The 26,804-nt window shown below is 34.1% G+C and overlaps 3 protein-coding genes across 3 annotated transcripts in view; 2 read left to right on the top strand and 1 right to left on the bottom strand.

Annotated features, from left to right (window-relative positions):
• The first annotated feature begins 23 nt into the window (after positions 1-23).
• Positions 24-12,617, top strand: LOC137385854 (3-dehydrosphinganine reductase-like). The gene is made up of 10 exons (XM_068072432.1): positions 24-228; positions 375-464; positions 2,788-2,847; positions 3,868-3,933; positions 4,758-4,856; positions 5,618-5,809; positions 6,877-6,960; positions 7,163-7,246; positions 8,306-8,407; positions 12,478-12,617. Exons 1-10 carry the CDS (start codon positions 97-99, stop codon positions 12,574-12,576), a joined length of 1,008 nt encoding a protein of 335 aa, XP_067928533.1. The 5' UTR covers positions 24-96; the 3' UTR covers positions 12,577-12,617.
• Positions 12,596-21,622, bottom strand: LOC137385855 (ribonuclease P protein subunit p29-like). The gene is made up of 7 exons (XM_068072433.1): positions 21,548-21,622; positions 19,041-19,105; positions 18,438-18,500; positions 17,838-17,992; positions 15,592-15,660; positions 14,136-14,314; positions 12,596-12,735 (listed from the first exon to the last, which is right to left on the bottom strand). The coding sequence occupies exons 1-7, from the start codon at positions 21,561-21,563 to the stop codon at positions 12,596-12,598; spliced, it is 687 nt and encodes a 228-aa protein (XP_067928534.1). The 5' UTR covers positions 21,564-21,622.
• Positions 21,623-22,289: 667 nt separating this feature from the next.
• Positions 22,290-26,804, top strand: part of LOC137400271 (mitogen-activated protein kinase kinase kinase 3-like) — a 42,002-nt gene continuing 37,487 nt past the window's right edge. Inside the window, exons 1-2 of the mRNA XM_068086602.1 lie at positions 22,290-22,423; positions 26,295-26,355. The gene's annotated coding sequence lies outside the window, so the exon portion shown is untranslated. The remainder of the gene's footprint in view (positions 22,424-26,294; positions 26,356-26,804) is intronic.

The raw sequence follows: 26,804 nt of genomic DNA, 5'->3' as shown, positions 1-26,804 counted from the left end.
TCTTAGTATTTGGGTTAAGCGTCGAGGTCGCACATGAGTGTTCAATTGGGGCGTTGAAAAAGTTTGTGGAAAGTGAAAGAAAGTGCGCTGCTTTTTATGGAGGGGATACAAATTTTACTGTGCTGTGGTGCTGGATTAGCAGTTGTTTTATTGTTGCTGCCATTTATTATTTTACATATTTTAACTAAGAGATCATCCGGAACCAGGTTTGAAGGGAAACATGTTTTGGTGCGTATGCGAAAGCCACTTATACACATTTTATAAGTGCTTGTAGGATGATCTGAAGCCATAGCACATTGTTGACAATGATTAAGTGAGCGTTATTTTTACAAGTTTACTGTTGTAGTTGTTAAATTCTAATGCTTTCTACGTAGATTACTGGTGGCTCGCAAGGAATTGGCTTGGAACTAGCTAAGCAATGTGCAGCCAACGGCTCGCATGTTACGATACTTGCTCGAAATTTGGTAAGATTGTGAACTCAGCAATTTGGTTTACTGTGGTGGTTTTTTTAGGATAGAGATTGTAATAAATATAATAAAGAATGTTCTGTAAACTTATTTAGAGCTCATGATGACATGGTGGGTGTAAATATCTACTTACTTGCAGTTTTCTTGTTCTTCTTTGATGGGTAACATATTGTAATGGATTTGTGGGAATGGCCTGCGCAGCTTGGTTGCACAGGTTGCCAATGCGGGATTCTGGAGCTTTTGATCTCTTAGCTTGTTGGGGATTAGTAATCATCAAGAGAAAATGGACAAACTCATTCATTCGAGAATGTACCACGTAAGCAGCAAAGACGTGCTACTGCTACTCTACGTTATTTCTGATTAATAGACACTCTTTTGTAATCGCAGCTAGTTGGCTATTGACCAACTACTACTGCTTTTTAGTTTGTTTCTTTTTCTGTGTGTAATTCCTGTATGTTGCTTGTTAGCTAAAGCTTTTGCAGAAATGCCATTAATGGTAATTGGGTGTTACATGAGTTGCTAGTTATTTTGAAGAACAGATCGCACTGTGCCAAATGAATAATCGCATAACTTGAGTTGTGTATACAGTTTCTATTCTACAGTTTATAGTTGTGATGATTTTGCATTTCTGTTGCCTGTCTACCAGCTGTCGCACGTCTATACAAACTATAGATCAGTTTCTAGTGCCTAGGACAGGTGCAAAAACACACAATTAGCACCCAGAGTGACCATTGCAGAACTTTGCATTGGATTTATATACAGAACTAAGTCCAAGTCAGGGTCAGACAACTAGTAATCGGTCTCACAAAATAGTGGTAGCTGGTGAAATTCCACTTCAATATTTAGTTTTGTAAACAAATTACAGTTTGTTTATCCTAACATTATTTGGTGTTTGTTTTGTGCTAATTCGTTATAAATTACTGGTATCTAAGTCCTTGTCTTGAAGCATCAAACTCGTATTGGTGTGCATGCATAACAAATAATTGTAATACAAAACTTTTTTATGCAATGAGTAGTTTCATATGAACATACATTTGACAGGCTACAACATAGAAGTAGCAAGGCATTATTATGGTAATAACCTCTTCCTACCAAACAGAGGTAGTGAGAGTATCTTGATGTTTGAAAGAGTGTATTTATATTGAACACATATGTAGTAATAGAGCAAGCATAATGTATTTATATTGAACACATATGTAGTAATAGAGCAAGCAGTCACTATTTTCAAGCTCTGCACATTTAAGTTGTGCAGACGCAGCAAGGGCAAACAACTGCCAAATGGTTCCTTTCTTTTGAGCTTTTGCCTGCTTATCATAGTGTAAAAAATTCGCTGCGACCCTTTAGCACGCCACAAAGAGCCACACCACTTTGAGTATATATGGCAATATATATTTTCACAAATATATACATGTACAGTTGCTTAATAGAAAACTGAATGAAGTATTTCCCGTCCTCAGCCATTTACTGGGCTCCTTGTGCATTGTAAATGTTGACAGGCTCTGTCCCTTTGCCGCGAAGGCCAACTCCGTGGTAGGTTGGTTTTTCAGAGACCGGTTTAGTGGCGGGTTGTTTTTCATCTGGCAGCTTGGTAGCGGGTCGATTTTTATCTGTCGGCTCGGTAGCTAGTCAGTCTTCATATCTCGATGGTCAAGTCGACTGTCCTTACGGGCCAACGGCTGGCTGTAAATTTAGCTAGTTCGAGGGCTGGTTCAGTCACTCCTTGCCTCCGTCCGGCAATACCTATCCGAGTCTCTAGTAGCTCGGATGGGTCGAGCTGTCCTTGTGGCTTTCGTACTGCCGGCCAGGCATGACGGCCCTCCTAATCCCGGCTATTGTCCGCAAACACCATAGGCCCGCATAAAATAGATGCCAAAAACTGGTATAATGTACACTTGCACAGTTCCTTCTTTGAATGTTAACATCACTAGAATACGTCAGGAAATGGTACAAGATGTTTAGTTGTAGAAGCACCATCTTTCCTTCTAATCTAGTTTGTCATTCATTCTTTTTAAAGTTCATTTTATTTTTCATGTTTTTTCTACTAAACAAATTTCAACTGCTATATTTTTTGTGCACAAACTGCAAACAGACCTTTGTATAATCTTGACATTTGACTCAATTTGAATGTTGCATGACGATAAAGAATTAATTTAAAATTGCAGTTATTCGGGTTCAACATTTTCACTCAGCTGGTATGATTTTACTAGTTTTTAGATGATTGCTCCTTGCAAAGTTTTCCATTCATAGTGAAATAGAGAACTGTTAATCTTATTTTATAGCCATACAAATGAGTGCGTGCTACTTATGATAATATTTTTAGGAGCAACTACAAAAGGCTTTAGAGCTCATTGAGAAATGTCGAAAGTATCCAGATAGCCAGGTGAATTACATTCTGTTGCTATATTCTGTTATATTCTTTTCAATATACACTACGGCTTACATTTTTAGAATATTAATGTTATGTACCTCCTTGGAATTTTCTCTAACAACTCAACTCAGTCATTTTAAAATTTTATCGACACTTTATTCAAGTGATGACGAAACAAAGAAGGATTCACACTATAACACCAGATTTTTAGAAACTAATCTACCTTTGCCATTATTTTATACTGCTTCAGGTCAAAAAATGATTGCATACAGAGTACCATCGCAATGGAACAGTCTTCCAATAGACTTACGCAAAACCTCTGCCTTTACTAGTTTTAGAGTTAATATGAAAAGCCATTTGTTAAACCTAGATTCCTAGAGGGAAGACCTGCCGTTTAAGTTTGCCAATTCCTGTGGGCCCAGCGCCTCGACTAGCTGCAGTGCTACTGCGCATGTGGCCTCATCACGCCTTAACAATAGGAACTAAGCTTCATTTTTTGTTCAACCTAATCAATATTATAACTATATCTTTATTTTTGCTTAATGTTATATTTCTACTAACTGATGAAATAAAACACACACACTTGTCGATCGATGTAACAATACTTCTCTGCAAAGTTCTAAGAGTATGATGAAAATAAATGGAATGATACAAAATGTAATATACTGCAGGTAAATGATATACTGCAAGTACGATTAGTACACTTTGATAGAATAAGATTATTTAAAATGAACTTCGATAGAATAAGATTAACCTGCATGAACGGTCAATATGATCAGCATTTACATATGATGCTGTGTGAATCTACCATATACAACTTGAATGAGATTTATCATCTATTTGCACATAAGGCTATTCTTTGTCATTGATTAGTAAGGTTAGGAAAGTTTCACTAATAACAAATTTCTTCACGTTTCACCAGGCTATTGTATTGTTAGTAAGAGTTGTTAAAACAGGTGATACAAACATGATGTGCAACATCACATTGATTGTTCTAACAAAAAGAGCAACTGCAATTTTAACATGTTGTAGATGGTTCAAATAGCTCAGTGTGATTTATCCTTGGGCTATGATAATGTTGAGCAAGCCATCAGAAAGGTAGGTAACATAATCTATGGGAAGTAAATGGCCTATCTATGGGAAGTAAATGGCCTATCCATGGGAAGTAAATGGCCTATCCATGGGTTATCGTGAAATTGTTTTACAAATTTTCAAAACTGAAAATAATTGTCAGTATGGAAGGAAACCATTTTAGATTCTCAAATCTGAATGTTGGAAGGTGTGGAAGGATCAGGGTAGTTATGCCGTGCTCTTTCAACACATTCCAATATATTACAGCTACCCTGTGTCTTCACTGACATACTTCTAATATTTATAATAGTAAATTCACAATTTTTCCTTTCATCTTTACTGTAATAAGAGTCGTGTCTGTCTGTCCATTTGCACGAAGCCACGGTTGGAGGTTGTGAAAAAGAATTGCATTTTGGGAGATTTTAACTTGATATTCAACACTTCTTTCGATCTCTTGTGGCACTCGAGAACCGCAAGGGTACTAATAATTTTATGGATTTTAAAATATTTGCTTTTTCTGTGTAGTGGCTGAGAGTCCAAGAGATGGTAGTTTAATGTTACCTTCACTTTACACTTAAAAGAATATTTCTCGCTGCTAAGTTATTAAATACATTAAGTGGTTATATGGAAATACGTACTCATAGAATTGACAAGTCTATATGGTAGAAACATGCAAAGCTGTAACCTGATTCAGAGGTTAACACATGCCATCATTGATTAGTGTTCAACCATCAGATGCATTACCCATAATTCTTTTGTGTTTGTGTTTTGTTTAGTTTTTAATGTAATATTTAGGTTATTACAGCAGTAATACTAAATCTTGATATTTTATAAATACAAATGGTTTTTAGGCGGAGTCCGCTATTGGAGAAAACGTACAAGTGCTAATAAATTCAGCTGGCTACTCTGTGAACAAATACTTTGAGGATTTCACAGTTGATCAATTTAAGGTAAATTTATCTAAAAAGAAAGTTTTGTTATTGTTTTCTACATAGATTTTGAATAATAGATTCAAAATCTATGTAGAAATTTATATTATGAACTATCTACATGTACTTTAATTCAGTTTTTCTGAAGTTCCTTGAATGTATATCATTTATGTTTGTATCTAGTTTGTTGCCAACACAATAGCGCAATTAATGTATTCGTTCGAATTCATAGATATAATGAGAAAGTTTTATTATTGTTTTATAGTTTTTTACATTGATTTTGTTATATATCATATGGGCTATCTGGTACCATTCTTTCTCTTGTTTGTTTTAATATGTCAAATCAATATGTAAACTATATATGAACCTTATGTAAACCAGCATACTACATCCACCATCTTCTTTTTAGTTTCTGAACTTTCTGTAACTACAACCTTTAATTCACCTTCTCGACTTCTCTGCAATAATTTTTCTATCTTGACTCCTCCACAATACTATTAGATTATCAACTTTTAAACCACTTTTGTTCAACTCACTTAATATTTCTTGATTTCTGTCTTTTAGTTTTGGCTGGCACTGAAAAACATCAGTTTGTTGATGATTACTAGTGCCAATACAAAGCTATACATACATGTACATATATGTGTTTATGCATGGTTATTTACTACTAACGTATTCTTGCTTTGATATTCCTACCTCTTTTGGTTTGCTGTTGTATTTACACCAACGTTATGTTCACTTTCAGGAATAACTAAAACAAAGAGAAACTAATATTGTTGTAGAAAATGATGGATGTTAACTATTTTGGAGCGTTATTCACTACGAAGGCTGTTCTGGATAACATGAAAGTTCGCAAGTCTGGTTCCATAGTATTTCTTTCTTCGCAAGGAGCCCAAGTTGGCTTCATAGGCATGACCTGTTACAGCCCTACTAAATATGCGTTGAAAGGCTTGGCAGAATGCCTGCATAACGAGGTAAATGCCTCAGCATTGTTTCTTTTGATCTCATACCATGCTGAGCATGCTCTAACTTACTTGTATAACTTACCTAACTTACTTACCAAATTGTATAGTGACTTTAACACAGGTTTAACTTTAGTGATATTGATCAAAGATTTTGTCACTCAACTAAAATATCCACAGAAAAGCATAGTTATAGAGTCCTAAATGCATATGATAGGTCTATTTGATTCTAACAGAGGATAAGTTAGTTTGTTCCCTTTAGTAGAGGTAGTAGAAGTGGCATGTGTATACATACACTTCCATAAAATTAGCGTATCAATTTTTTTGCCAATTGAATTATGCATAGTCATGCAAAGGTACACCATATACTTGCACCAAACATTTGGCATGACATATTTGTGGCTGTATTTGTGGCGTGGTAATAATTATTGTACTTAAAAAAACAATTAATGGATATAATCTAGTCTGTATTCACTTTACTTACATGGTAGAGTTCAGCTCTTATTGAGGTTGATTCCACAATATTTTATTGTATTATTTTTGTGTTGCTTTTGTTCCTAACAAACTTGCTCAATACTGCCTACTACTATTGATAAAACTTACATATCCCTGTTTTACTTTCATTTGCTAGTTTTTCAAATCCAAGGTTAATATAAGTCAAAGAACCGTATCTTTCTTATTTTAAAATACTTTTAATTTAAATTTACCTTTGCTTAATTTCTTGTAAATATTGCTCTGTGATACTTGGTGGGTATTTCATTAAGCATGATATATTTGCTAGGATTTAACAAAAACATAGGATTTAAAAAAAATTTGTGTTCAGAAAATGTGCATATGCAAGTGATAATCTCATTTTCTGTGTTATGCTGATGGCCTGTACTACGTAGCATTAATATAAAGGATTTGAGAGTTCCTGTCAAGATACCTACATTTACTTAAAAATATAGCTCGTGGCTATTATTACAAATACAAATATGTATGGCTACTCCATTTGCAAAGCGTCTCTGGTCCTTCACTGTTGTTACTCAAATAGGAAATCATTTTGATCTAAATATTTACACGAATTTAGTCTATTTCAGCTGCTTCCCTTCAACATTAACGTCGCAGTTGTCTACCCATCTGACACCGATACTCCTGGATTTGCTAATGAAAATATAGGCAAGGTAATTATTTTAGACCAACAGCTCTAATCTTCTACAAATTGTAAATATTTATCAGATAAAAACTGCAAATGTTAAAATGTGAAATTTTGGTTCTAATTGTTAGTGCAGGTCCACAGTTCTCATTTTACTACAATTGTGAGGAGTCTCACTACTAGAGAATGTTTCGTGACGCAGTAGTAGCAGTGGACAGTGCTTATTGTAGGCAGTGGAATGTAAAGAGATAAGCTCCACATCATCTCTTGTGCAGCCTGAGAAGGTTGCTAGCCAGATACTTTCAGATCTCAAGGTGAGAATGTAGATCAAAACAATTAATGAGTTTCATGAGAATGCAACTCTCAAAGGTGCATGTGCGCATCGAGGAAGGACAGCATGTGCTATCATTGTGAAGCTGATACTAAATGGATTAATTTAAGGCGATAGGTTGAAACAATATGGCTTATGTTATTCGCTGTATCATTTTTTTATCGTCACTTTGAAATGAGATCTGCTTGAAGGCGAATAGTGTAACTTAGAAATTAATGATTCATTGCGATATCGATATACGTGCATGTAAATCCAAAACACTGACTTGCTTAAAAAGCTATGGTAGTTAGGGTTTTCATTTCGAAAGCATATAACCAGATGTTTGGATAAGTTGTGTGTATGTCTCTTAGACTCTCTACAATATACACATATGAGTTTGTGTCGTGCATATACAGAAATCAATGTAACGAATGACAAAGACATCAAAGATTTGGAATGATTTTGACAAACTCAAGTATGGCCATTATTCTTTTTATTGATTTTTCTCAGTAACTAAAACAGGAAGTTCTTCTCAGCTGTTCACATATTTTAAAAGCTGTTTGTTCCGTTTCATCTAACTTTTTTCAACTATGTGTAGTAATTGGCTATATGATCTGCTTTTCAGAATCTTACTCTATTATTCCGCAGTTGACCTCAACTTGCAACTGGGCTATTGTTCATTTCTATTTGTTGGCTTTGAGGTTTACTTTGTCTTTGAAGAACCACTTTTCCATAAATGAAAACTTGAAAACATAATTTAGATATTCTATTAGATGTAGATTTTCTGTTGTCACCATTGGTTTCTTTCTATGCTTCATGCTTGTGCTGCGAATGTACAACACAGGTGCTTGGGATACTTCCAGCCATATCATTAATGGATGCTGTCGTCATACTTTAAATATGACGGCAGGTGCTTGTTGTCATATTTAATGGATGTACAATATTGGCCTTTTTCTAAATTACCACAAATGTACCACATGGTTTTCATGACATTTTTCTCAGTATAGTCATTGATTTTGTTATTGCAAACAACTTATACATTTTAAAGCATTGCGATTTGCAGCGTGGTCGTTTCTCCATATGCATTGGACTTGACGGAATAATGTTGAACACTGTCACCTGTGGTATGCTTCCATATGAATGCTTCTCTCAAGCCTTCGTACAGGTGAACATATACCATAGCTTGTTTTACTTTCTTCACAAATATCTATTGATGCTTTAGCAACACCACTTTCCTGTCAGCTATTTATGATTCATTTCAAAAGAACCAGCTATATCGTGACTTATGCAAACTTCCACAGCCCTAACTCCTATTAACATTTTTTACTAAAAGCAAGATAAAATATATTAAAGCACATCAATTATATCAATTGTACTTTTATCATATATTTCAGTACTTCAGAGTCTTGGCTTTCAAAGGAGCTTATATTCAATACACAAAGAATAATAGACCTATGAAAAACACGGGCGTCAAAAGTATGTCCTGCTGTAAACAAACACTTAGATATGGTTCCCACAATGTGATGTCATAATTATCATTTAGCCTTAGGTTGTCAATCCCTTTCGCTGCCATTGAGGCTGCGCTTTTCTGTGACAATCGGTGCTCTTAAACCCAGTGAGCGCTAATAATAAACTAAGATTTTAGATAATCAACAATGCCCGGGGATCATGCTAACGGTCGACCAGTACAAACACATGTTCTGGGTTAATAGATTTCGGGTGATTGTTAGAGTTTGCTTTTTTCCTCCGTTCGTTCATTTTAAACATTTATAGTAATTGTTATCACATCATTATATATATATATGATTCTAAATGCTTTCTAAATATGATTATGCTTCAATAAATATACTGTCGTTGACGAAGGTAATGAAATCACATCGATTAAATTGTGACCTGCAGTGGCGTGGCCCTAGGACTATATGTAAATTGCACTTTTGCAAGATCACGCAATGCTTGAAATTAGGGATGGAATTTTAGTTTGGAAAGGTGTGATCAACTATCGTTGGAGTTGTCCCACCGATAGCGATCGAATTATCAATAAGCAGACAGAGTTCACCGATAGTTATCGCTTGACTTAGAAGCTGGTAAAACTATCATATTATCGTGTCTGAAAGATCGAAGATTGTGTGAAGGGATAGGAAAAGCTGCAGAAATAAAATCTGCAGAAAAAACAACAGTCAAACCCGGATAACTCAAACTTCACGGGACCGAACGAAAGTGTTTGAGTTATCAGAGCGTTCAAGTTATTGGAGCACTGTCATAAGTCTATGTATTTATTAGTAGATAAATGTACATATACAAACTATATATAAATCAAATGCATAGATGGCTTGTTGCAAAGTAAAAGACTTCTACTGTGAAGTTAGAAAAAATTTCATCAGAAAGTATAGAGACTTTTCTATCACTTGAGATTGGTTTGTTGTTTTAGGTCATGTGATTGCCAGGACATTCTCAAATTAAAATTGGCAAAGCTTGATCGCTGTTGAAATGCTCAGAAGAAAAGACATCTTTTTCTTTTGAGCGTTTTAACCAAGATCAAGTTAGCCGATTTTTCTTTAAAGGCTGACTTGCAATAAAATTCACATTACAGTTATTTGGTATCAAGAGATTCAATATCACTATGTTTCCATGATGCGCAGTGCTTCGGAGTTGCGCCCTCTCCGAATCATAGAAACGGCGTCTTCGCACTGAAATCACTGCGCACTGATCAGTGCGAAGCCAGTGCAAATTCGCAGCAAGGAAACAGCGACTGCGCAGTGGCTGCGCATAGCTCTCATGCCATGGAGACGGATTCTTCGAGGGCCATAAACTAGTACAAAAGTTGTCCTGCTAATCTTGTTTTTTTCTATTCTTCCGATCTTCTTTCACCTAAATTTAATTATGGTCTGCATTCACGAGGATGATGAGGTGATTACTTTTCTGGACTTTGTTATCGATGCCAACACTTTTCGAAAAATAGGTGGCAAGTCCTAAATTAACGTATAAATAATATATTACTTAAAAATACTTATTAAAAATATATTACTTTGTAAAAAGTGTGTTAAGGTTTGTAAAACCTTGTGAATGTGTATTGTAAATAAAAGTATAATGACGACAGAATCATAAAAAGACCTTCTATTCTAAAGATTCTATTTCTCCATCAGGCGATTCGATTTATACAATTTCTCTTCTCTGGCTAATTTGCTGAAAACCACTGCGCAGCATGGAAACGTACAATCCCCTCGACTTCGGAAGGGGCTGCTTCGCAGTACTGCGCACCATGGAAACATAGTGTATGTCTTACTCTGTTGTGTTGTAGGTGCAAAATATGTGGAAATGTGATTACAAGCTCTTAAAAGCTCAAAAACGAAAAGCCGCCGTAGATTGGAATCTCTTTACTTCTCTGACGTAGTCATGAAATTTGGTTATTGTCTTGTCACGTGACTCACGTGAATTGAAAGGCCAATAAAAAGCTCCATATAAAACTTATCGTAGCACTAGTTTATAACAAACACTTCGAAGACCCCGTATCAAATATAGATGCTCGCTATTTTACAGTTTTGTTTTGGTTTGGTCTAATCGGCAAGTCGTAATCTGATCATGTGACTCAATACTTCGCAAATAATTTCTGCAGCACTTTTCGATTATCACAAGTGACCAACAGGCTTGTCATGATTATCAGACAATGATATGTACTTCTTCAAGCTAAGGCTAAAAAATTAAACGAATTTTTACGGTAAGTTATAAGATATCACTGCTAAAAGTGACAGCATTACGATGACGATAAAACAGACGCGTAAGAACAATAGACATGGTTTTATTGAATGCGTGAAGTATATTTGTGAAAATATTTCGACGAATAAGGTTGCATGAAAGTGTAAACAGAAACCATCTCTCACAGCTACATCACATTTGAGCCGTTTTGGAAAGAGAATCCAAACTACGGCGGTCTTGTGATGCTGCGATTTTCTGTTCGTTTTTTAGCTTTTAAGAGCTTGTAATCACATTTCCACATATTTTGTACTTACAACACAACAGAGTAAGACATGGTGAATCTTTTCATATCAAATAACTGTAATGTGAATTTTGTTGCAAGTCAACCTTTAAAAACTGTACATCAGGTATAATCTGACCAGTTCAGATACACTAAGTTGATGAAAATTTGAGTTAATGTCAAGTTAAGGTAGTTGAGTTGAGGCATAAACTCAGTTGATGTGATGTAAACTGAGCTAAAAAGGTATAAACTGAGCTGATAACGTGTAAACTCATTTAAAAAGTATAAACTATAGTATAAACTAGTTTAATAAGATAAGAACTAAAGAACGAACTGATTTAATAATGAATAAGTCAAGTTGATGAGTAAAACTGAAGTGATAAGGTGTAAACTGAGTTGATAAAATAAATATTAAGGTTAAGGACTCAGTCAATGAGGTGTAAGCTAGTTTAATAACGAATAAACTGATCTGAATAAACTGAGTTGAAAAGTCATAACTCAAGTTGATAACATACAAACAGGTCTGATACGATGTAAATTTGAGCTGAGATACAAACTGAGACGATGATATGATATCTAAACAAATTAGGTATACACAGGTGAAAAAGTTTAATTCGTTATATTGCTATCTACGCTTGACGAATGAGCTAAAAGAAATTCCTGAGATCTGTGGAATATTGTATAAATTGTGGACTTTTAACAAAATCGGATTAGGGTGTATGAGTTGACCCATTTTCACCATAGCAAATGCCACATACTTAGATAGTGTAGTATAACTCGTTGCTTATTACAAGAGGTCCATGGACAATCTTTGCAAAATGCTTTCCCTAATGCCACTATGACTTATTGCATGAAATGGCTCTAAATTAATATATCTTTCATTTTTCCTTTAAATTGAGGCCCCTGGTCTTATTTAGTGGATCTTAAGACAAGAGCCCAGCAATACGATGTTATGCTAAAGTATATACATAGTTTTTACATTATATATACACTTATATATACATATACAGTGTGTATACATTTATATTTACATATATACACATATATGCGTATGTGTACATCTATATACATATATACACATATATGCGTATGTGTACATCTATATAAATGTATACATAGATATGTTACAGTATTATGAATTTAATTTAATAGGGCTGGTAACATTTGTATTAAATCTGTATTTATCATTCGCAAATGTACAGGTAGACATATACAAAAATTGCTGTAACAAAGAAAGGCAAATTGTCAATGATCTGTTGTAGGTGTATCTTATAGGCATATTCAGGCTGATAGGAATGTTCTATGCAACATTTTTTCAAAGTATCATCATGAAGCACAAGGAAAAACGGAAGCTTTACTGAGTCCCAATATTGGCGTAGATCAGAGGTCAAGCGTAGCACACTTCACCTTAAACTTCTTGGACACACGATCCATTGGTCTGTAGTTGAAGTTCTGTCCATATATTTTAACCTCATAGCTGCCCAGTTTAAATGTAAATATACAGCTCTTCTTGGGTATAACTACAACAATCATTGTGTCTCAGTGTAAGCAAACATTTCATGATGATTCTGCACTTGGTTTCTCATCACTTTGTTAAAATGATACAACTTTGTAAAAAATATAGATTTGAGAGTTTTCCAGCTATTACCAAGCTTGTTCTGGTAATTCTCATTGATAGAATCTGTATAATCTCTACTCATGCTATGTGGGAATGTTTTAAAAAATTTTTGTAGACTTTCATTTAGGACAGTGCATAGATATTAATTTAAATTTAGGAAATATGGAGGAAATTAATTACTTTCAATCAACTATTAATCTAGTAACAAATCGCTAAATGCTGGCTAATCCATTTAGTAAAGCAAATTTTTTGAGTAGCTTAAATGGCAATAGCCAACTTTTATATTTCTAGCTACAGGACTTTTTATCAATATGTTATATCTACTATATGTATGATGTTTTCAAAATCAACAAATATATAATGTAGTCATGTGGATCTGTGAGTAAATCAATTATACAAGTATGAAACAGTACATCACTAAGGATTGCCATCCAAGATAGCGAAGTGTTTTCTGAAATGAAACTGCAACATGCTGTCATGAAACTGTAACATGCTGTCATGAAACTGTAACATGCTGTCATGAAATTGTGTGATACTGAAGTAATCTAATGAAGATCAAGTATGTGAAGCTCTACTTTATCATGAACAAATCTTTACAAAATTTTGCAATAGAAAACTGACCAGCATCAAATACATAGACACTGTCATCAGATATTCCTCTTTTAATACAGACATTGTTTTCCCTTAACACAATGTATCCTCAACAATCAGTCAGAATAGAAATAGCATACAGCAAACTTTTTGTAAACTTGTTAGTAATAATTTACCAATGAGCCTCAATCGTGAAAACTCATTGCTCACATCTCCCATTTGTTAACTAATTGCTTGTATAATGGCGACACTCATGAATTTACCTAAAGCACTCCTATATTATCGACAATGTTTTAATCAAAAGATTAAAACGATCGAAAGATGTACAACTCAACTGACAACGATACTCATATGACAGTACAATGTTCAAGACAATTAGATCATTTGTAACCGCTTTTCGTGAGTCCGATTCGGATCAGGAAGTGCGCATTGGACACTAATAACGTAGTCTGCAGGCCATTTTATGCTTATGCATAAAATATGCACATAATGCCTATGCTTATGCATATTTTATTTAATTCCATTGAGATTAGTATACCAGTTAATTACTAGTTATATTAAAGTTCATAACTAGGGATTTAAATAAAAGACTTACACATGACTTACACCAAAATTAAAACAATTATTGTGCTTTGTAGTAAACCTACTCTAGTATACACCAGCTAATACCACTCTACAGTTTCAATTCACATACACGCACTCTCGACATACCCTTGACCATATTGGCTGTGTCAATTATCTTGAAGACCTCTCGTGTGTCTTGTATGACTATACCAGACTTGCCAACGTATGTAGGACACTTGGACTGGAGCACTGTGATGAGACACCCGTGGTAGTCTGCCCTTAGCAAGATCTCTCTTGTGCCTTTATTAGTCGTACTGAATGTTGATCTGCAGGCACAGGTCAAAAACTCATCAAACTATTTTTCGGTCATTTACATACATTTACATTTAGCATTTATACCATAATATCGGATTAAAGAAACAATAACATTCTGGGTAAGCAAATCAAGGGTATGTAAACAGCAACTTACAGGCACAACTTACAGGCACAACTCAATTTGCTTTAAAATGAACATCAACACAAAAAATAGGTGGTCATCAGTTTTGGTGTGAACAAAGATGATAACTACAGTCAGATCTCGTGTTACAATCACCTCTACATGTACATACATATGAATTTTTTAATGTATGACATAAATTAGGAGCACATATTTGTATTTACATGGGAAATAATTTCTGACATGTGATGTACGCAATTTCTTGCACCATTACAGTTTTGTAAGCAAACATAAAAAAGCTAGTCAAAATTAAATGTAACATATGTTGTAAGTTAATTTAAATTATATTAGTGTCGGGTAGCGAAATTTACACAAAGTATCTCTATCATTCACTCTACCACCGATCCTTCCCATTGCCAAGCCTGCAGGTGTTTCTACGGTAAGGTATCATTGTTTTTGACGTCATCACCTTGTTTGCACATGCGCTTGTCCACGAAAAGGCCGCCAACTTTGTAGAAAACGATCGTCATTCTCTTGATTAATAGTATTTTTCGATGTTGTTTTAATACTAAAATAAAAATTTGCAAACAAAAGCATTGTTTGCAATAATTAATTGCAGAAGCTTCGTGTTTTTAACGATAAAAGTTGTCCATAAAGATGGCCAACAACGATAGAAAAAACGAAGGATTGCATTTATTCACACCATGCTATCAACGGTACTACTACAATGCTAGTATTACGGTATTATCAATACAATTTTAGCATTAGTACATGTACTAGTATTATGCTAGTGCTCGCAATGTACTGGCACTCTATTAGTACTAGTACCAGTCTATTGCTAGCATTAGCATAGTACTGGTACTATAGATACTAGTGGTTAGCGCCAACTTGATTGTTAAACAAAAAATAATGTGCATTTGTTAGAGAGATGATCACTAGCAGTTGAAAGGCTTTGGTGTTGTTGCTATTCAGGGTATTTAGAGAATTCAACATACAATAAATGTGAATTAAACAGTCATTGATTAAGCTGAAGCAGGTAAAAGACACATTTGTCAAAGAAAAAAGTTTATGAAATGGTTTGTAGTTGACGGATCTAAATAAATCAGGAGTTATTTTCTTACATCAGGAGTTGTCTTTTTCTAAGAAATGATCAAAAAATATACATACCGATCAAACCGCAATACTTCTTTCATGTAACTTAGCCAAAGATGATGGAGTTGAAGATAATTGTCGTACCTGAAGAAATAATTAATACTAATAATAAAAACCTGTCCTTGTTAATGTTCGCTTATCAACCCTTTGTCATAATATATTAATAGCTAGTCACAAAATGTATTATTTATTATATTATGCCTTTGCCAATCCAGGAAGTTACAATAATAGTCAAAATTTCAACTCACTGTTCAGGAAGCAAAGTTATGACTGATGTTATGCAATTAGCAATAGTAACAGCCTAACCTTAGTGATGGATAGTAAAAGACTAACTTAGTATTAAAATAAAGTTGAACAGTTTAAACAACTTTAAACAGTTTAGAATATCAAAATCTTTGCGTAAATGAAAACTAATTGATGTGAAAAAAATAAACCTAATATCTCCCAAAGACAATACCCTTTGCCTTTACCGTAAAACCTCTATTTGACTGCCACCTTTATTTGACTGCCATCTCTAATAGAACGCCACTATAATAGACGAAGAGTTGAAAAATACAACACAAACCTTTAATTGAACGCCACCTCTATTTGAACGCCACTTTGACATTCTTTGATCTTTACAAACCCATAATATAAAGTGATCAGTAAAAAAGTGTCCACAAAATAGTACTAATAGTGACTCGGTTACATTACTAATAATTAATTCTTTCGTTGTAGCTGTAGTGGTTGCCACGATTTTAGTCGATCCTGAGAAGATCAATCGTCACAATCATCAGAACGACACTCTGATTCAAAGTAACTGAGGTCTAAATCCTATCTATTATCTTCAGCGTTGACCATAATGCGGTTTACAAAGTGAGCTAAAGAAGTAAAGCATTTTGATGAGCGATGAGAATACTCTTCAGGAATACTGGACGATCTAATAGCAGCCATTGTTATGGGATATTCCAACTTTAAAACATTAAAAATGTCTTTTAAAATCAAAAACGTAATGTCTGTTTTCCAACACTAAAGCTTTACTTCGGTTTGAAAACGACACTAACAAAATAATTAATAACAGTACAGGAGACCTTCGCCATTTGATTTTAATTCGTTCTAGTGTTGGCAACATAAAGCGAAGATTTTGTATAAAGGGGTATAGAAACCCATAATAAATATTTAATGCAAACATCCCCTGGTAAAAATCATCAAAAGTTAATATATGTACTGCACATATTAAAAATTAGCAACAAAATAGTATGTTAACCTTAGTAACTATAGTTACCTACATTAACGTTAGTGTATTCAGTGGTTATGATCTGCAATAAAATGTAACGTTACAATGCACTATGCGCAGTACGTACTGTAGGGAGTTTTACCTTAGAGGCAGACGTATAACATAAACGTTGAATTTAACTTAAATGAATTTAGCTTATTAAACACAAACCTAAAGCTAAGTTTAGTATGTATTTTTAAATCTTACTGAACTTACACTTTTTCATGGCTAAAATTTATCACGCATCTGTTTCTGGTTTCGTTTTCCCAATAACTAATAACAAATAATGCCGAACTGAGCGAGATCGAGCATCGTATCTTTTTCATTCGTTGTTAGAGTGATTTTGGCGAACAGTATATCAGTATATTTGTTATTCCAACGTAATTAGCCCACCGACTGCCAATTTGAATTTTGAGAGAAACCTTTGTTGATATCATATGGCAAAAAAAATTGCGCATGGAAAGAGTAGAAAATCATCGTGTTCTACATCGTAAGGCACAAAAACCATTTCACAGGGTCATCATAACCAGAGGGCGAACTGTACCACGCTAACATTTTATAATTAAAGTAGTTCCTTGTTCAACTCGGTCTGGTACTTTGACGTATCAGAAAAACGGGTTAGCAAGAATGCTGAGGATGGCGACATTATTGTCGATCTGCGCGAAGGACAGTTTAAAATATATTTAACCAAGTATTGCTTTGTCCGTAAAAGGGTTAAATTTATCTTCCCAAAATTCTAATGAGCTAATCAAAAAATACAACGCCACCCTTTATTTGAACACCACCTCTAATAAAAAGCCACTATAGGAGAAGGATTAAAAAATAGAATGCCATGGTGTTCAAACAGAGGTTTTATGGTATTCACATTTTGTAGAATCTGATCAAAAGACTAATATGTTTACCACTAAAACAAGAGAACGAAAGACACTGTTACGATCAGCAATGTTACTATCGCTAAACAGGATTTACAATAAAATGATTTTACAAGTAAGTAGAGACTACTTACTTTTGTCCTGTTTTGGGCACATCATGTATTCGCAGTTTTCGCATTTGCCTTGATGTTAACTTTTTATGTTTTCTATTAAATTTAGGAAGATTTTTGTCACGTTTTCCGCCATCAATGATGAAGTGTGAGAACTTGAGGTCATGCTCGCCTTTTCTCTAAATTAGAAAGCCGACATAAATGCCAGAGCAAATACTTCACGCACCACATCACTGACTCAGGAAAATATAACCCATAACGCATCTGAATTAAAAATACTCAAGCTAGCATGCTTAGGGTACTTTAATCTCATTTAGATCCAGAGAACTTCCTCTACAAACAAAATATTTTTCGTAGAATTCTCGTATCACATAATATAAGTGCAAGATTATGTTATTGATGTAATGAAACAATTAATTTGAAAAAAATATATATATATTTACACAGCATGGTCATATCCAACTTCATATTGTCATAAACACATCACCAGAATCTTCTGCGCTCTGTGTAATAGATCAATTTTACATAAATGCTCCTTAAATTGAAACAATAAAAACTTTGGCTTCATAGCTTATAAATTATCACTTTATGAAGAATTCGTCTTTATGAATGACTTGTACTTACTATTACACTCTTCTCTGTCACATTTTGCTCCAGATAGTGAGTGCAGAATGCATTTGGAACTGCCTAAAAATATCATTAAAATGATGCAGACTTGGATGATCAAACGATATGTTCAATGTAGTTCAAATCCCATGGCTGCAGTGATCTGCTTCCACCCCACTTGTATATGTGGAACTTAGGGTAGCATGCCTAACTATGATTACCTATCAGCGTCTTTTGCTATTATATTATAATACACGCATCATGATTAAAAGTATGCAAATACTTTTCATGCCATGTATTGAAGTTATAAAAATATCCACTTAGTGAAAAAAAACTTGGTTTTATTTGGAGATGGTTGCAATCATGCATGTCAAGTCATGCATGTTGCACAGTTGGTTATGTGATAACTGACAACATTACCAAAAATGACTCTTTGCTCCAATAATTTATGGAAACTTCTTAACCCCTCCGTCAGCAAACTGTAGTTGCAAAATGGGAAATACAGAGGCGAATCTTAACAATTAATACATAAAAAAAGGTTTTGTCATGGACCAAAGGCAACAGAGTATATTGACAGAAAGCAGTTGACAAAATAGTAATAATTCAGTAATAATACATTACCTTGTTCAAATTAAATGCAGTTGTAATCAACTCGGGTTGGTCAGGAAGCTCACTGTATATCCTATCTGTAAAACAGAACAAGTGAATTACTGCCCCGACAGTTGCATTACCTCCAAGCTGCATACTTTATATGTGTATTAAAAAATTACCTGTACTTTCACATATTAATAAATCACTAGTTACACTAAACCAATACTTTCAACTATTTTCTGTTATGACCACCCAAGGAAAAGAAAACATTTCGTGCCTCCGCTGCGCCGATAAATAGTATCATTTGTCTATAAAATTGTTGTAAGCACATTTCTGCATAACACTATATCCTTATTAATGTAATGATAAAAAAAGAGAAAGGTGGACAAATTTACAACAAATGATAATTTTATTAACTGTAAAAAATATTGAACACTTCAGACTCTTACTCTGTGCACAGCTCGCATGACCAGTACAAACAAAACCTTATACCACAGAGCGAATGCTTTCTGTGCACGCTCTAACAGCAAGAGTGCCAATGCCCACTCAAGTAGTAGAAGCGCAGTTGCACTTGATGTTAGAATAGTAAAAAATCAAAATAAAAAATCATGCTCATTGAGGTCAAATGCGTCCCCTTGGTTGAGCCACGTGCCGCCCTGTGAGAGGGGGTGAGGAAAAGGGGTGCCCCCTTATTTGAGAAGCACCGCACTAAAATGACAGCATCTGCTCTACCAACCTCAGCTGAAAATTTTTCAACTTATTTACAAACATTTTGAACCAATTTTTCCAGCAACTTACACACTTCCATTCTCATGAAAACTCTAAACTAGGTCACCTGTCTTCTTTGTATTCCCAAAAAGATAATTTATTCCGTAACGAATAATTTTAATTTAACTAGGTTTGCCTATTCAAATTTCTTTATGGCTGAAGTACATGAATGTAAACAAAATAACCAGGCAAACAGCAGATCAGTGATCAATAAACATGTATAAAATCTCAATACATAATGCAACTACTGAAGTAATCATACGCCAGAATCAAATACAGCGGCTCTAATGTTTATTTCAAATGGTTTGGCAAAACACTAATACACTGTACACATTGTAAGGTATCTTAGCCAGTTATACTTCCCACTTCCAGTACTTTTCACGAGATATTTTCATCAGCAACGATGAGAGGACACTCAATCATATCATGAAGTACGTAAGGTAAACTTACAGATATGTTACAGACGATATTAGCCAAATCTAATGCACAGCTGTGTGTGGGTGTTGGTTAAACTGGTAATATGATAACAGTGACAGTTTGTGATGACTGCAACCATTTTTAAAACAACGTACAAACAGAGAGAGTGAGAAGTATTTGCATTTATATATACAATCTATATATATATACATGTATATATACAAGTATATATATATTGCAATTTATCATACAGTAAGTAGAGCTAAAACCGCAGTCCTCAACACAGAATGGAGCTGTATAAATCAAAAGAGAATTATATAAAATACACTACCTAATTCTCTTTTAATTTATATATACATATATGTATATAAAAATATCATAGATAAGTAGTCGGGCCTACAGCTGTCAACAGGACTCTACGCTCTAAAAAGTGCGAAGTGCACTTAATGTATATATATATATATATATATATATATATATATATATATATATATATATACATGTATATATATATATATATATATATATATATATATATATATATAACAGATTGTTTATCAACATGGAATAGTGCGTTATCGCAAATTCTTACGGACCTGAAATATCGCTTTTGAGGATCTAAAAATTATACGGTTTTGTATTTGGGCTGTTATCACCAAATATAATTTGGTGATAACATATATATATATATATATACATTAAGTGCATATATGGTATATATACACATGAATATACTATATACACATGTATTATATATTATATATATCTATTGTATATATAATATATATTATATATAATAGACAAGTAGTTAGGCCTACTGCTAATAGCACTCTATGCTCTGAAAAGTGCGAAATGTTATAAATATATGTAATAATATATTATTATATATTTAAATTATAAGAGCAGTTAAATAGCATAATAGAAAAGAAGAGAGTAGTGAAGAACTGATGATAGCCTAGCCTATCTTGAACATTTGCGTCGCTTGTTGAATGTTTCGGTACTCAATGATCCAACTAATATTTCCAAATCATTATTTCATGATTGGAATTGTGCACATTAGGTTATTTCTTTGATAGATATCATTTTACACGCATGGGTGATTGGACCTTGGTGAAGTTTTCGACAGAACAGACTTGAAACAAAAAGGTTATTTAGGCACAGCTTTAGTAATAGTACTAGGATATTACTTGGACATCACTTATATAATCGCAACAGAGCAAATTACAAAATTTTCTTCAGCCACAAGAATGTTGTTTTATAATTCCTATACATGTTAATATAAAAATAAAAGCTAACATAAAAAAGCTTTGTGAAGTGGTATAAAAACACTGCTGGAGATTATTCTTATTTACCTGATACTGTCGCCATATAAACAAATAACTGTCGTCTATCACCCTACAACAATTAGAAGAAAAAGGATAACAAAATAACATAATATCACCCTAAGCGTCTAAAAACATGCAAGATAATACGTCTTTAAATAATTGCACATCAAAAAGGAGTTATTTATAACATAATATTTTATGCTATCCAATTAAAATTAGGTCAGGCTGTTAGTTTTCTTGGAGAAAATTATTTAGCAAAAGCAAATACACCATTGTTTCAATTTATATTTTGCAGTTTTTGCTGATTTGCACATTTGGTACATTTAGTCTAAAGTCATAAATGCTATAATACTCAGAACAGACAAGGAAACTCCGCTACAAATAGTTATTAAAATCGTGAGCAGTCATTAGTACGTGAATTATACAAAAACGAAAAGAGCGTTGATTTATCATGTAACAATGTAATATATTACATATATTGAAAATGGCATAAATCAGTTAAGAGTAAGAAAAATTACACACAAACTGCTTTTCTGAATTATCTAAATAAATACATAAGTAACTAAGCGGGTAATGATAGAAATTATGATGGCGCTTCGTTACAATGAAGGAGAATGAGAACGGCCATGAATGATACAGCGATTCCCTTTTGGATTTTATATAAACTTTGCATTTGCTATCCACATGTATATTGGTCAATTTATGTTAGCAAAGTTTTCATTGGTTCAGTTGTAACCCACTCCAACGTACACATTCATGGTCCCAGATTGTTTATCAACATGGAATAGTGCGTTATCGCAAATTCTTACGGACCTGAAATATCGCTTTTGAGGATCTAAAAATTATACGGTTTTGTATTTGGGCTGTTATCACCAAATATAATTTGCACATCTTCTACAATAAGTGAGTTTTTTATGTCTTTTATATCACAGTAATTTAGAGTCACTACTTTATCCATTCCATTATGACTAGACGGTATGATGAAAATGAAGTTTTACATAATCGTTTTGGAAGCATCGTAGTGTCGTGCTCCAAGCTGCGTTAGATTTGTTTATGTTAAGGAAAAAAAGTAATCGAAGACGTCAGTAGTACACCGAACTGGGTTAACTCAATGCAATTTTGATTAATAGCCCATGCTAAAGTGGGTACTATATTATTTTGATTATATCCAAGCTGAGCTAAACGATTCTCTCTTTCAAATAACTGCTAAGAGAGCAGTACACAAAATACGCATGTACTGGTGCTATTCTGCTAAAAATGAACTAAAGAATTGTATTTCTAATAGCAATGTTCATTGCTTCCACCTTTTCTAAGTTTAGCAAACTAGTTGCAAAAGTCTTATATAGGTTAGTTGCACGAGAGTCACCCACATACAAAAGAGGTGCATGCATTGCTAAAACTGTAACATCTTTCAGCAAGTAATGATAATGTCTCTGCCTTCTTATTAACTTTTTTAACTTTGACAATAATGCAAAACGTTATCACACTAATGAGGGTTTAATCTGAATCTATGCTATTTACAATTATAATGAATATATGAGCTTACAATAACATTATAGCATTTTGTATATTTTTTACTCTGTGTGTTACATAACATTTTTTATTTGAGTCAGTAAATTAAGATGAGTTTTGTTGCAAAATCTGAAACAATCATTAACTAACCATGTTTTTTTAAGAATGCTATGCTTGATAAAGAAAGATTAACATTCTATTTTGAGAAACATTCTTTAAGTATGCTGTTCTCAAAACACGCTGTTGTTATTACTAACATTATAAATACATTTTTGTGCAATCTCACAAAAATTGCAACACTTTTAAAGCCGCTTAAACGTTTTGCTTCATGATCTAATTGACACTCTCCGAACACGTATTTTTAAACTGAAAGTTTATATCATCCAGTTACAGGATTACAGTCATTTTATTTGTTTTCATAGTTATAAGAACCCATTATTTGCATGTTGTGTATGTTGAAGTTTAGTCAGTAAATAATATCAGAGCAACTTTCTTAAAGCTCTTAATTGGAATAACTTGAATGCGTGAATTTCTCCTGAAGGATCAGTTCATTCAGCACAAGCATTTCTCCCTCAGACCAACACTGTTACAGCTGCTATGATTATTTAACTAATGTGAAAGTCTGTTACTACACCTTATAGGTAACCCTAGACTAGTTATTGTTTAAGGTAGCCGAAATTATTCTATTAAAGCTAATGAATCTTCACCTTTCATTTACCCTCTCTAATTGTCTATTATTGTTTGTTAATTTATCGTTTCTCAATATGCATCCGTAACTAATTATGGCAACTAAGATTCTTCAGATAGCTGAGTCTGAGACGTGTGTCTGTTATGATTACCGCGTAGTTGTGAACTTCTCTTAAGCATTCATTGTTTTTAATTGTAGGTTTTACACTTTTTGGTGAGATTATTTTAAAAAGAATCTTAGAAAGTTAGAAAGAAGGATAGGATTTTTTAAAAAATGCGTTCAAAGCTCAATGTCATCTGTGACATGTCATAGCGATTGTGTAGTGCTATTGATATTTGAACAGAAGTTTAGCCACTTGCAGAGCACTTAGTCATGCATTATGGTTACTGTTCATTTTGCACCCTTATTAGTGTTTTCACAAAATGTGGAATACTTATCATCCTGATGTTTAGCATTTTGTTTTGATGCATATAAGTATAAGCTGTTTATGTGAACAGCTACCGGAGTTAATAGGATTGATATTCATGTGATATTCTACATTTGTGAGATTGTATGACTCATATCGACTACTGCATTTCAGTAATCGGCAAACAGCTTTATTCTCTATAAGATCTTCGCACTGACTCCACTTGTTGTGGCTGAGTCACTGACTGAGGCTTACGTTAAAAGGCTTGTGTTGTTATGCTGAAATAAGATTCTCGACATTTGTTGATACTGTCACCCGCTATAATTCAAATTTGTCAAATCTTTTCAACTAGTTAATCATTGCGGCTCTTTTGAACCTTATAATTGCTTTGAATGGAGATGAGTTGATGTATGCGGCGCATAGCATTATGTCTGTCTCAGTAAATGACTAGTGTTGTACACTCGTTATGAGTCTGTTTGATGTTGATGCAAGTACAGCCGAGGAACTGTTGTTAAAAAATATCTTAAGAGTTCTTCTGAGGTATGCTTCATTTGGTAACTTTTAGTCATCAATTTCAAAGCTAAACCATCTGATGTCATATTAAGTTGATTAATTATTCCTATCTGCGATTCCACCTTTTGTCTAGATATGTCGATATTCTTAGTAGGGAGGGCAGTAAACCGTAGTTAGTTGCAACAGTTTTATGGAAGCAACCAGTGAGAGTGGCTGGCTACGGTTGTAAAAACTAGCAGCCTGGTGAGGAATGCTATGCGGATCTGTTGTTTCGAGGCATGATGTTCAGCAAGGAGCATCACACCATTGCTTTAGGTGCTACAAAGGCTGATCATGCATGCTACTGTTTGGTTTCATGGTGCTTTATATGCACTATCATTTTCAATGGTGCCCTGACGATACATCAGGCAATTAGATCTTGGATTCCCGCCTATTTTTAACCATTCTTTTCTATTTTTATTAATCGTTAAAAAATTATTAAAACAGCGAGTTTATCGGTCTTTTCAACACACTTAGTTAACAGTATTAGCTAATGAGACAGAGCAACGCAACAGCATTTGGAAGAATATCAACATGCTGGGCCCCTTGACGATTTTGAAAACAGTGGTGCTCACTATCGGCTATCTAATTACCTAGTAACTGCGATAATATGAATAACTGCGAAAGCCATAGCAACAGCACCGACAGTAAAGGATTCTTGTATTTGTATGTATAAAACATCTTGTCATCTTCACTTGAGTCACTGAGATAGCTGTCAGATGAGAACGTAACTGATTGGCGCTAATTTGTCACTAGTAACGACAACTTCTCATAAATAAATCTCCAGTTCACCTAAAATGTCCTTTTAACTCCATGATATAGGATTCGTCTGGCACATTAAAGGTCGGGAGTTGTCTAAAAGGGTATTTATGGAGCTCGTACCTTCGTACTTGGTGTTTGGCTTCATCCGGTGTCATAACATCAATGCCTGTCCTTCATCAGTGTTTGTCGCAATAGGCCTATGATAGTGTATCAGTTAGCTTAGTTATTCAGATAAGATATTGCGCTAATAACTTGTGGTTTACTCTGATTGTTGTGGATGTTATCCTATACGCCTGTACTTGTCTATGTCCTATCTCAATGTATTTCTCTACGGCTTTGTTCATTATTTTGGTTTCAGTTACTCGAATGCTGCTAATAGAAGGTAAAATGCAATTGCCACTATCAGTTTACCTCATAGTTATGTACTACAGCGTCAACTGCCGCGCTGTTTGTTCATTACGAATTTTAACTAGGAGTAGCAGCTCATTGTAGTCGTGTTTTTTTAAGAAAAAATTAAGGTGATTGAGTACAGAGCATTAAAGAAGCTGTTGTATTTCGTTTTCCAAATAGAATAATTGGCCTTTATCAGCTCGTGCAGGCGTTAAGATTCTTTTGCTTTAGTCAGCTCTTATCATCGGACCATTGGCTCAAATATCTCAATGTAGTCAGGCAGGTCGGGTAGAGACGATACTGAGCAGTACCTAACGTCTTCTGCTACCTTATCTCTTATCATGAATGACAAGAATAGCGTGGCTTGCATTGTAACAAGCAAATATTTTTCTTTACCGGCTTATCATTGCAAAATATTTTTGTTCGATAATGACTCTCAACTTATATGTCTTTTTTATCTGCAGGTGAACTACCGATAAGGCAGCGTCTAGTTATATGGAAAGTTTGCTGTCAAGGATGATCAGAGTAAGCTTCCACCTCCATTAACAATATTTTATCGGTCACTTGTTTTTCTTCCTTTTAAACTTTTTCAATAAAGAGTGGTAAGATCTCCCTTAAAGTCATAGATGTTTCATCTATAATTCGGTAGACTTAGCCTTTCAATGACACATCTATAGAGCTGTACTGCCGACTTTTTTGCAATAAAAACAATATTTTTTCTGTTTAAACGGGAAGATTACGTAAGATAACAAATACACTAGTAAATGTTTCATTTTAAAGGTACTCAATAAAGTGATAAAGTGATCAATTATATTAAAATATGGCTTCCTGAGTGGCAGTATAAAAAAGTAAATTATTGAACCAGCTGAGTAGTTGTGGTTCAGTGGTTAGTGCACTGGCATATAATCAGTAGGTCAGCAGTTCAAATCCCAGAAGGACCACTTGTAGTGTTAGGAAGGGTTTCCAGTCACAAT

This window comes from Watersipora subatra, chromosome 1, assembly GCF_963576615.1.
Source record: "Watersipora subatra chromosome 1, tzWatSuba1.1, whole genome shotgun sequence".
In the NCBI taxonomy this organism is placed as follows: Eukaryota; Metazoa; Bryozoa; class Gymnolaemata; order Cheilostomatida; family Watersiporidae; genus Watersipora; species Watersipora subatra.
This window is presented reverse-complemented; position numbering and strand designations above follow the sequence as displayed.

Excerpts from the sequence above, each read along its gene's own strand:
- LOC137385854 (XM_068072432.1), top strand. The coding sequence starts at position 97 with ATGGAGGGGATACAAATTTTACTGTGCTGTGGTGCTGGATTAGCAGTT. Across the intron at positions 4,857-5,617 it reads TCACAGTTGATCAATTTAAG|AAAATGATGGATGTTAACTA; the intron begins GTAAATTTATCT and ends ATATTGTTGTAG. Across the intron at positions 6,961-7,162 it reads CTAATGAAAATATAGGCAAG|GCAGTGGAATGTAAAGAGAT; the intron begins GTAATTATTTTA and ends TGCTTATTGTAG.
- LOC137385855 (XM_068072433.1), bottom strand. Across the intron at positions 15,661-17,837 it reads GTGCCCAAAACAGGACAAAA|GTACGACAATTATCTTCAAC; the intron begins GTAAGTAGTCTC and ends TTATTTCTTCAG. Across the intron at positions 12,736-14,135 it reads CACAGCCAATATGGTCAAGG|TTATACCCAAGAAGAGCTGT; the intron begins GTATGTCGAGAG and ends TGATTGTTGTAG.